This window comes from Pygoscelis adeliae, unplaced genomic scaffold (genome assembly GCF_000699105.1).
Source record: "Pygoscelis adeliae isolate BGI_AS28 unplaced genomic scaffold, ASM69910v1 Scaffold18, whole genome shotgun sequence".
Lineage (NCBI taxonomy): Eukaryota > Metazoa > Chordata > Aves > Sphenisciformes > Spheniscidae > Pygoscelis > Pygoscelis adeliae.
The window spans coordinates 2,717,011-2,729,428 of NW_008825558.1; the positions used below are offsets into that span (position 1 = coordinate 2,717,011).

General features: G+C 39.5%; 2 protein-coding genes across 2 annotated transcripts in view; one reads left to right on the plus strand and one right to left on the minus strand.

The window, feature by feature from the left end:
• LOC103923871 (arylamine N-acetyltransferase, pineal gland isozyme NAT-10) overlaps positions 1–4,496 on the plus strand; it is a 4,924-nt gene extending 428 nt beyond the window's left edge. The window contains exon 2 of the mRNA XM_009332304.1: positions 2,283–4,496. Within this exon, the coding sequence (XP_009330579.1) occupies positions 2,288–3,160 (873 nt within the window). The 5' untranslated portion in view covers positions 2,283–2,287 and the 3' untranslated portion in view covers positions 3,161–4,496. The remainder of the gene's footprint in view (positions 1–2,282) is intronic.
• Positions 4,497–8,695: 4,199 nt separating this feature from the next.
• The window catches only part of MPHOSPH6 (M-phase phosphoprotein 6), a 4,340-nt gene continuing 617 nt past the window's right edge, over positions 8,696–12,418 (minus strand). The window contains exons 2-4 of the mRNA XM_009332305.1: positions 11,270–11,360; positions 10,078–10,175; positions 8,696–9,635 (exon numbers count right to left, since the gene is read on the minus strand). Of these exons, the coding sequence (XP_009330580.1) occupies positions 9,491–9,635; positions 10,078–10,175; positions 11,270–11,360 (334 nt within the window). The 3' untranslated portion in view covers positions 8,696–9,490. The remainder of the gene's footprint in view (positions 9,636–10,077; positions 10,176–11,269; positions 11,361–12,418) is intronic.

The window sequence follows — 12,418 nt, forward strand, 5'->3', positions numbered from 1 at the left end:
AACGTGGGCTCTTAAGAAGGGCAAAACAATGATACCGCAGTTTCAATTCTTCTGTCTTTCTGCTCCTCAGGAGGAGATTCTCTTGATTATAAGAGAGATGCTTTTGTTTAGATACAGTGGTTGATACAAATTTAGAACTACAACCTCTTGTTGGAAGTTATTCTTTTAGATTTTTAACTTTATTTAAAAATATTGCAAAGGCAAAGGAAGCAAAAAAGCAATCTAATAATCAATAGATTCTGTTTTATGGGAATAAAATTACAGTCCTTTAAAAACAACTTAAAAAAATGACATTACAAACTGTGGTTTGCATACCCCAGAAAGTCCATGTGCTGATGTATATTTTAACAGTGGAATTGCTGATAGTGTGTATAGTCCTGTTAAGGAATATTTTTGCATGAACACCTTCATTTGCACATTTAGAAATAGTTCTTTAAAGTTTCTGCTGATGTTTTTCTCTGCATAAATCATAGTCACATTTGTGGGACTACCTTATCAGTATCTAGCTTTTCATCTGATCTACTCACAATTCAAAAGAACTGTAGCTTTCATCTCCTACAGTCAAGATCTAAAGCTGATCAATCATATTATGGAGCTGCAGAGAAATTACAAATAATATAAACTCGAGAACCAGCTTTATGCTGGTGTGATCTATTTAGCATTCACAATTTGAGCGGGTAGGATTGGATAGACTTGGATTCTGCAAATCAAAAGAAACAAGTGCCAAGAGTCTTATGTTCTACTTAACAAATATTACATTAAGAATATCCCCCAACAATACACTGAAGTAACACTGGAAGCTAAATTCCTTTCTGCAGAAGATAACATGCAGTTTTTGATGGGGCTCTCCATTCACTTTGGACAGCTGCTTCTATACTATGCATATGTACATCATGAATCTGTCACTGAAAATCATCTTGAGAAACTCTAGTTTGCAGTACACATTCAACGGTTCACCACTGAATTTATCTGAATACAATAGTCTTCCTGAGTCACTAATATTGAGTGTCTAAACCTCAGCTTACTGTATGCACAAAAGATTTCCAAGTAGCTTTGTGGGTTGTCGAGAAGCTAAATATTTGCAGTAACTCTAGACTGCTGAAACGCTTAGTGCTTTCTTTGCAAAGGTTCAAGCCTTCAAAACATTTTGTGCCCAGCTCCATAGCCAAGCAGATGATCTACAGTGTGTTTTACAAACAGTATCTATCAGATACTTAATCCAGCTCATAATGGTGGCCAGCAGACTGTGATGGGCCATTGCCAAAGCCAGATGACTCTGCGTGACTTTCCATGGTATTAGAAGGCAGAAAATAAGTTGCAGCAATCTCGCTCATGAGGAGTCCTACTAAGGCAGGCCAGGAGGTTGGCACTGCTGGAGGCAGGACAGACCAGGGATGCACTGTATGAGGCTTTGGTAATTCTCAGTTATGCCTCCTCTGGAAGGAATAAACTGAGTTTTGAGAAAGGCCAGGACTAGAGAGATGTAAAGCAGCCCCTGTCCATTTTCAGGGCACCCTGTGAGACGTGGGGCACAGTGGGGAATAGAGATGTGCTCTTTGTCTTTTAGGTCGCTCACCTCCATTCAGATTCATTATTCCAACACCAAAATGAGTTTGTGCAACACTCAGAGCAGACAAGAGACTCAGTGGTCTGCAACTCTTGCAAAGGTCAGAGGTTTTTTTCGGTTATAATTATCTGACTAAAACTTGACACTTTACAAAATGTGCAGGGAGTATCCTTTTCACTTTCTGTAAGTGGTGAAAGAGCGTCATGTACCGAATGAGCAATTCATTTACCATCACGTAGATCAGTGGCAGACTCATGAAAAGAACATGTGAATCCTGGCTCAAATTATCCTCCCTCCAACTGGCAGATGACACTGCTTCCCCCACTGACACCCCTTTCACTCAACAGTGGATTTAGACCGGTTTTCATGAAACCTCATGAACACTCCCTAGCAGGATCTTACATTTCTTCTTAACCATGCTGTTACAATGCAAATACAGCAAATCCCTCTTTCGCAGCCACCGCATATCAAGCTGAAATTGCATCAGCTGCTTTCCATAGGGATGACTCTAAGACAAAAAGCAAACCCTCACGTGCACTGCTCTTCTTTGCTCTGGGAACCGTTTGATATGAATACTTGTTACCTTTAAAAACTGCACTGATGAGGTGCAGTAGATTAAAGCATCTTTCCTGGCAGCAGGCTGGGCAGTTTTTCACAGCATCATAAATCATTGATGTAAAGAAACAAAACCAAAACGCAATTCCTTCCTTTACAGGTGACATGAACCTTGAAGAGTATTTTGCAAGAACTGGCTATAAAGGTTCCCTTGAAAAACAAGATTTGGAAACCTTAACCGATATATTCCAGCACCACATCCGTGCTGTTCCCTTCGAAAACCTCAGCATCCATTGCGGGGAGAAAATTACTTTGGAGTTGGAGCACGTTTATAACAAAATCGTGCGGAGGAAGCGGGGTGGCTGGTGCATGGAAAACAACCAGCTGTTGGGCTGGGTCCTGAAACGCCTGGGGTACGACACCAGCTTTCTGGGAGCGTATGTGTTCAATCCACATCAAAATGCATACGCCACCATCATGACCCATCTCCTTGTAAAGGTAGTTATTGATGGCAAAGCCTATGTTGTTGACGGAGGCTTTGGTGTATCCTATCAGATGTGGCAACCGATGGAGCTTGTGTCAGGGAAAGACCAGCCCCAGGCTCCTGGCATCTTTCGCTTCACGGAAAAAAATGCCATCTGGTACCTTGAGAAAATGAGACGGAAACAATATATCCCCAATCAGAATTTCTCTAATTCTGATCTTCTGGAGAAAAAAGAATGTCGGAAAGTTTATATGTTCAGCCTTGAGCCACGGACAGTGGAAGATTTCCATTTCCAGTGCATGTACCTTCAGACGTCTCCAGATTCCCTCTTTACAAAGAAGTCCATCTGCACCCTCCAGACCACGGATGGCTTTCGAGCGCTAATTGGGTGGACACTCACTGAGACCACATACAACTACAAGGAAAATATGGATCTGGTGGAATTCGTAACTCTTGAAGACGAAGAGGTGGAAAAAACACTCAAAGAGAAATTCAACATAACCCTAGATAGAAAACTTGTCCCAATTAACGTCAAAGGATTTTACACAATCTAGATGACCAGAAAAACCTACAATAATGCTACGTATGTACAGTACCTTCCACTGCCTGTGCAATCACCACTGTAAGATTATGGGATTCTTTTGCAGGTGATTGAAGGAAAAATACATTAATGCCAGATTAAAGTGGATTCCACTCTGGGAAAAATCAGGAATTTAAGACCCTTCTGTCAGGTAGATAGAATTATTTGCTGTGAGATGACTGCAGTTCAATTTTTGGCACAAATGTAGGATCGGATTTGAATCTGGTTATAAACTTGGGTAATAAATATGTCTGGGGAATTTTGGAGTGCCTATAGTATGCAGGAGTATGGATTATTAATTGTGATATGCTGCCGACACATTTTCTATGGTTATTATAGGGAGAAAAGTGATCTGTGAACATTTAGACAATGAAGTACACATTTTAAACTTCATTTTTCACAAGATCTAACCACTCACAGCTCATCTCATTTCTCTACCTTTAATATAAGTAAAACAGTGTCATCTTTGAAAGGAGCATTAGGAGGCATAATTCTTTCACCATCATCCTTAGACAAAACATCGTACAAAATGAAAATTATCATCATGTGCATCCCTTTTGTCATTGCTGCAGTAAACTGCCCAAAGTAATTTTTGGTATGTATGTATTTTCTGGTGATCCAAATGGTATATATTGCAGCATTACTGTGGCTGATGGGCTCTGAGGAGATTCCTACAAGCTTTGCTTCTGATAAGTAATCATCCTATAAAGGGTGAATGGTGCTTAAACATCACAACTGGCTTAGATTTACTTCTATCCCAAAAGGGGTGGAAATTTTGTGTTTTTAGCATTGCAAGTTATTTGTATAACAAAGGTAGAACAATGAAGCTAACCCCACCACACCCTTAATTTTGCCCTCTTTTTGTATAGCAAATATGGGAGTCCATGGGTTTATCCTGAATGAGTACCACTTAGCACAGGAGCTTTCGTGTCACAAGTGAGTTCATTCATCTGTATCAAAGTGAAAAAAAATCAAGGAGCCAACCAATTCTAAAGGAGTCCCTTTCTTTAGAATTTTTTCACAATCACATTTCCCCATTTTTTCAAAATTTTTTTTTTGTTCCAAAAAGCCCAAACAAGGAAACCACTGAGAAAGAGGAAACATTCTCAAATGCATCAAAAAATAGCAGTAACACTGAAAAATGGCCTTTCTCCCCAATCTATGGTAATCCTGAGTATTGGTCAAATGTTGATTCCTCCCACTGATAGTATATCTTTTTGCTCAAAGACATAATCTGATCATAAATCTCACAAATGCTGTAAATGTATACCTGAGAATAAATAAAGGAAAATAAAAACAAAGAGTTGCTGTAAATACAGCCTCCCCCCCACAACTGCATGACTCTTGCACACACCATTTGTTAAGTAAATGAGGTCTGTACCATCATGCTATCAATCTGTCGGCCAACCCTTCCCACCACAAACTTCCTGAACCAAACAGGCCAATATTGAACAAATTTGACAGCAGTGTTGGAGATGGTAAGTTCCTACAAGTTCCTGGAAAAAGAGCTCATAGGCTGAGGAAGAAGATGATCACTGAAGAGGAGGCCCACTAGTTGCCTCCTCTGCTGGGCTCAGCAGCCAACAGCTCTGGGCTGGCCACGGTGCGTGCAGGCTCCTCCCTGCTGACCGGCTGTGGTGGTGGCTGACGGCCTGGCAGGAACCAAGGGCCAAGCAGGAGGCGATAGGGGACACTGAAAGATCTTACTGAGGTGGGAACACAGTTTTTCTATAAATAATGGAACGAAGGACTTTGTTCTCTAATTTGTGTTCATGTTATTCTCTCATACTAAGGTCCCATTAAGGGGTTTTGCCCCTTTCTAAATGACTGATCAAACCAAGGTGTTCCCCGAGACCCCAGGGAACATTACGAGCTTCAAAACCCTCACCACCTCCATTCTAGCTGACAGAAATTCCCATCTGCATTCACCCAGGTCACCAAACTGTATCTCTCTATGCAATGAAGTACAGTTGCTTTCTGGTGCTGCTGCCTCTTGTCTTGAGGACAGCCATTAACAGACTGGTTATTTTGCCTCTATACTTCTCTAGAGATGTTCCTGCTGTTGCTCCCAGGTAGTTGCTCAGGTTATGGTGTGGAAGGGTTTCTTGGGTAGAAGTCTACAGACTCATATTGGCATTTTTAATTGTGCCTGCAATGATGGGACTCAACCCAGATACCCCCTTCTACTATTCCGTTCTTGCTAAAGATCTACGGAGCTGCCGATGACTGAAGCGTCAACCCTCTCTCTGACTCCATCTGTTGATAACCACTCTCCGAGTGGGATTTTTCCTCTCGATGTAACAATTATAACCAGGTCCTCACTGTGCAACATCAGATCATACGAAGAAATGTCAACATGTACAGCTGAGGAAGCTTCATAGTTTAACTAAAGCTCCCCAAAAGCTGATGAAAGCAGGTTATTGAGGTGTGAATGCCAGACCCAAAATGCCTCAAAGGTTTGAGATGAGAACGGTGTAAAAACAAACAAAACCAAACAAACCCAGAGGCCTCAAGCTGAGGTTCCATTAGCGAGGCATTATTGTAGAAGGGAGATGCTCTCCCAGACTGGAAAGAAAAGAAACAACCAAGTCCTTAAAGTACCAGCTCTCAGAGAAACTTGCGTTCACATGCAGAAAGGAAACACAGGATGTTTGACATCCTTCACTACGACTATGCTTTATTAACACTCTCTCTGAGAAAGATTTAATGAGAGTCTAAGCTACTGTGCAGTTTTAGTTGTTGACTGTTGTTGAAATGAAGCAGAACAAACGTTTATAACCCCCCACCCAGGTCTTGTCTAATTCCAAATACAATGTAAAAGTACGGTATTCCAATTAACAGAAAGACGAGACATTTTCTTTTTACGTCTGAATGCTGGATTAGGTCCCAGAATCCCAGCCCAGCTGCCCACTACACACACACGCAATGCCCAACGGCAACAACAGCCATCCACGATTGTAGAATTGTATAATGGAGTGTATTGTTAGAAAACAAGACACACAGAAGAAACACGGTTCAAACTCCATGGCACCACTGAACATCCTCCCCCCTCCCCAAAGAATCAAAGTTTAATCAGCTCATGCATTACTAAAGGGAGGATACAGGATGGCTTGCTTCAGTTGGACTCTGGTCCTGGACTTTCTAAGATCCAATACTAAGCAGAATAAAAGTAACAAAATGAGAAACATCAGCAAGGAAGATGATGTTCAGTACTTCCATGTTTCCAACATCAGCAGTTATTACAGAAATAAACACTGTCAGCCTGTCAAAGGGAGGGACAAAACTTCACCTGACAAAAGACATGCTTAAACTTAACACCGTGAGCTGTCAGTGAGCACGAACTACAACACACACTTTGCTTTGTTCACTTTAATAGGTACCTTAGCGTAACAGGCACACACACTTCTGGTAAGTGCCTGTAACTCTCTACCCATTAAATTTTGCAGGTAGCCATTTTCTTTAACAAAAATGCTTACTACTTACCCAACTTGCTTTTGTTCTCAAAGAAGAAATGCTTTTCATTTAGAAACACGACCGTGTGGGAAAGTTCTACAGCTTAGGAAGTTGCACATGAAAACGCATCTGCATTTGAGACTCTGTCAGAGCCAAGAAAGCTTGAATTAATGTAGGTTTGCATTATGAGTATTGCACCGCTACACTTACATCTCTGTCAAGAGTAGTTCAACCACAGATTTTACATAGCAGAATGTTTCTACCTTGGCTAGCAAGCTTAGAAAATATAAGCTTGAGGATGAGGGAAGAGGTGCATATGTGTGCGAAATATATATATTAGAAAATATAAGCTTTATATATTTTTATATATAAAATATATATGTATTTATAAGGTTGGAAATACAGACGGGTATTTCAGAAGATCCCAAGATAAAATGCCTGCTTGTAACTTTGGGCCCTTAAAGTACATTTAAAAAGTCATGTAGGGCTGATTCCTAGTTTTGTCTTGCTCATAACGCACTACGAATGGTGCTTTTAAAAGTGCATTTTACAAACTCCCCATGAATAAGAGATTGTGCTGAAAATTAGTACTTGGTCTTACTGTAGCATTTCAATAGCTCACCTAGCCACCAGCTAAGCATGAACAGCAGAGCACCCAGATTTGAAGACAATAAACCAAAATCTATCATTTCTTCACAGTTGGTGTGCGGCATGCTTAGGGAACAGAACCACCCTTCCCTTCCTCCCTCCCAAATTCCAAAATCATGGATTTTCTAGGAAGCTGTTTAGAGTTCACTCACGCTCTTACCCACGCACCATGCCACTCACATTTCCAGCCATCCCTCAGAAAATGACATGAAATTAAGTACCAACGTACGGCAGAACGCCCTTTAACTGCGCAAAATTACCCCCCATTGGACTGAACAGAACCCTGCAATGCAAGAGAGCTCTCTGCATAGAGCCTTGGCAAAGAAAGACTTCACACGGAGTTCATCTGAGCCACTAACCGTTATCAAAATTACCTGAAAGCGCCTTTACATGACACCACTGGAACCCTCTCCAACGCACTGTCTCTCAGGGCGTGCAATTGCAGTGACATCTCCTGGTGGCTGGTGGTTCACTAGAACACACCTTCCCCCCCTCAACTATCCAGCATAGCTATGCAGAAATTCTCTCTCCATTGAAGAAATGTGTTCACATAGAGGGGAATCATTTTCCTACTAATAAGCAAGAAAGAATAATGGGATATATTCTCAGTTTTTCTTGTGATGACCAACAATAAATCATTTCTTAGCTCAGGTCACATCTTCCATGGCAAGAAAAATGTCTTGCCATCATTAACTTCTTTTCAGCTAGCAATAATATATGATCAGGTTTTAAATAATTGAACCAGTAGTATCTAATTAGCTCTGAAAAACTATCTCAGATCATGAATCACAGACTTTCCACCTGTATAAGGTCCCCTTACTACCTTAAAAGTATATTTCTCTTTCCATGTGTGATCCATCTTGAATATCTAATGAGGTGCTCTTGATATATGGATTATAGTTCATATATCATATGCAAAATGCAGCAGACACACAGTCTCTTTCTTTATATAATTGAGTTGCATGTCTTGCTTCACTGAGTTGTTAAAAAAAGAAAAAAAAAAAAGCCTCTTGTGTCCATGACAGAATGGCCACTACTTGCTTCAATTTAACAAATTCCTCTCTCTCCAGAGAGTCAGCATTAAGGATGAGTAACTTAGACATCTAGCTGGGGAAATGAAGTAATAGAAAGAAATATTTCTTGTTGAAAGCCAGGATACAGAGAACTGCTATGATTTTAGACACCACCACATTGACATTTTTCAATGCCCAGAGCACTGACTGACCAAAGGGCATGATGTTTCCGTCCTAACATTACTTCAGACCGCTTCATTGCACACTAAACAGAAAAAGTCAGTGCAGTCAGCTAATATTGGGGGACATCTGTGGCCAGCACAAAACAGTATCACTTCTTGTATCAGATTGTATTAAGCATTATTTTTTACATTAAATTAGCTAAACCACAATCATTAACCACAGAAAAAAATCAGGTTTTATTCAGCTTTCAAATGTTTCTGAAACCGTTATTATGCTTTTATGACAAGATCTAGATAATTATAAGATTGATTTTTTTTTTCTGAAAAAGAGACAACATTAGCAAACTTCTTTTGGAAGACACAAATTAAGACTCACAATTTGCTCCAGCGTCAATCTGTAAATGTTGCCCAATATTTGGCTTGCTCTATAAAAAAGTTTTTACAAACCCCTCTATTTTTAAATAAGCTTTATAAAAAATAAAATTCAACAAAATGGATTTTATCTCTCTGTTCTTTTCCCATCTTATTTTTAGCACAGTAAAAAAACCCCAAAACATGTTTCTGCTGACTTTTTTCAACTTGAAGACAGCAAAGGTTTTCATTTTCATAATAGAAAACACAGTGAAAGCTGAACTGCCTTACTGGATTGGACAAAGCACGTCTTTACTCCAAATAGTTCTTTCAGATGTTAGCATAAATTGTAAATAATGTTGCTCTCGATTGCTTGTGACACTCGATCTAGTTATGCACAACATTTAAAAAGGCTGATGGGATTAGTGCCCCACACATTAAAAGCTGCTGAGAGAGGAAAGGATGTATGACATCCATTATATACACATCCACTTTGAAAAACGTTTGTTGTGCGGATGGTAGAATTTTCAGTGAGAACAGACTCAGATTTACAAATCTATCCTTTACATTAAATAGCAAGAACTCCAAACAATCTCCGGTTCATGTTAGTGTATTTGGAAGATAACATTTCTATTAGCTCCAGTTGTGCAGCTGACATTAATCCTGAGGTTTTAAGAACTTTTTCTTTGCTTTTTTGCTAGGTCTTGTGTTACTACTCCCATCTTCATCTTCATCCTGGAGTACATGCTGGTCTCTTTTTCTCAAGAATTTCTTCCCTATCGTTCCCACTAATGTTTCATATCTGTAAAGATAATAAAAAATTTACAGCTTTTACTAACATCAGAGAAAATGTCAATGGAGCAAATCATAAATCTAATCAACAATTTAAGTGGTGTAAAAAAGCTGGTCATCACAAGCTTCAGAAGCACAAGTACTACATGATCACTTATTATATTATTATTCATTCTGATAGTTTGGGTTTGTTAGCAATCTGGAACAAGGAGGCAATTAGCATGGAATACCTGGATATCAAAGGGCAGAAAACCCCTATATTTCATCCCCAAAAGCGATGGTGATTCCACTGAATACACACCAGAATTCCTGGAAAATCAGTTCTGTAAAGTACCATATTCTGTTGTGGGGTTTTGTTTTGTTTGTTTGCTTTTGGATTTATTTTTCCCACACATAATGCAGTAACATCATATTCCTAGCTAATATTCATTATGTCATAAAATAGAACTTACCTTCTGGCCATTTCTTCATCTGACACATCAGCCTCCATTTTACCATCCACTTCAATTTCTTCTTCCTTGCACCTAGAGTTCATTTGGATCATTAACTTCTGAAAATGAAGCAAGAAATAGCTTAAACATGTAACCCTGACATAACGGCAACTATGCTGAAATTCACTGGTAGAAGAAATGCATAAAAGGTAGGAATCAATAAAATTATTAAAAAAAAAAATATATACAAAAAATAAAAGGAATCAATAAAATCAGCAAAGAATTAATAATTCTTTGCTGTTCCCTGGTCAGGCTAGAGCATACCGTTACAAAAACTCATGAAGAAAAGGCAACATGCCTGCCTGTTGCTAAGCTAAGCTTAGAGTTTGCCTTTGGGAAAAGAGGCAACACAGAGACAGGGTTTTCAGTGAATTGTACTATTCAAACATCCTCAAGGGCACGCCAGACATCTTCAGGAGACCAGAGAATTAGATCATAATTAATTTTTCATTGTGATGTTAGCACATAGTCCTTGAAATGGTTTTGTTAAGAAGGAAAAACACCTGCAAGGTTTTACAATAAACTACTAGTAAAAACCATGAAGCAATAATATGCCAAGTCACAGTGAAAGCAAGTTCAAAATAACTAAAAGAATCCCCAGTAAATCACCCTGCATAGCCTTTTGCATACCTCTTAGTCTTTACACCTTCATCCTCTTGCTTCAGTTCAGTGGTAACATTTTGATTACTATCTCATTGTAGTTCTATCAGCATGAATCATGCCAGAAAGAAATTAAAGACTCTCTTGCCCAGAATTTTTACTTTGGAACTTTAAGCCCTTACTTACACAAGTAAGTGCTGAATAAATAGGGTTGAATGTTTGTAGAATTGGACTCTAAATTAAATGGCAGGAGGAAAAGTGAGCTATTGTTTTGGTGAGCAGCATGTGGGACAGTTTCCTCACTTCAGGGAGGGAAAATCTGCAGGAGTCATGCAATTACTGACCATCAACACAAGGACATAAAAAGCTTCTATTCACCAGATGCCGCGTTGATCAACGTTTTGGTTTGAATCAGGCATTTCCTGTACATGGGAGGATTTATGGAAGGTGCTGCGAAGGCCAAACAGCATGCAGTGTGAACACTCAAATCCCCATCCCCAAGGGCTTCAATCCTAATGCGAGACCACCTCAAAACAGAATATTTAAACGGTACCTCAATTTCTGGATTGAATCCTTTGAAGGACATTCTGCCATAAAGTAGATCCTCACATGGCATAAAGCTCCTCTCTTCTATTATAAAGCTCCTGCATGAAACCCCAAACCCAGCATTTGTCAAATGGTGCGTTTTAAAATAATCAAATTAAACAAATGCAAAAAGCATTTGCTGTCTTCCTCCCGCACAAATAAACAAAACCACAGTGTATTTTAAACCATCAGCTACTTTCTGAAGCTTAATTGCTCTGATAAATCTTTCAATACAAGGAGCTTGGAGTGCAAAGGAATACCTTTTGCCAGTAAAGCTGTGCCAGTTCCACAAGCAAAATTAACTCTCCTGACAAAAAACACTCTTTGCTGGTACGATTCCACCTACATTAATGCTTTTGCCAGAATAGAAATACCACATAAATATCAGTCTCCAGGTGGCATTACTACACCAGCAAAAGCTTCTAATTAATTTTTCATTGTGATGTTAGACCTGGCATTAGTTGAGTCTGTCAGGATATGAAACACTGTGTAATTCTCTGTTCAGCAGAGAAACATTTCCCCTTTCTCCCTCCTTTTTTCCTCTTTTAATGAGCACGGAGTGAGAAAAGAAACATGACCCTGAGGCGTTCATAATACACGCGTCAGATAAAAGTACTTCCATGAATTGTTCCATCCTTTTCCTCGCACACATATGCACCTCTTCCCTCATCCTCTTCATCTCCCATGTAAAACAAACTCCTACGATCACGGGAAGTTAGGCTGAAGAGATCAAGCTCATCCTCCTACCTCAAGGTAGGATCAGTTAAACATGTACCATGAACAGCAGAGGTCCATCTAACCCGTCCTCAAAAGACTTCCAATGATGAAAAATCCAGTGTCTCCTTAGGCAATCTATTCCAGTGCTTCAATAGCCTCATTGTTAGAAAAATTCTCCCAATGTCCAGCTTGAACCTTCCTTGCTGCAACTGAAGCTCAAATACCTTTTTGTCATATCCCCCAACAGTAATGGAAAATAGTTTATCAATGACCTTATTCAACTACCGTTAATTCCCTGGATCCCAGCTTTTTAAAAATTATGTATGTTCTCAGCAATTATGTATGTTCAAGCAATTTTAAAAGTAGTTCTCTTGCTATTTAAAGCACACTTCTAAATAGC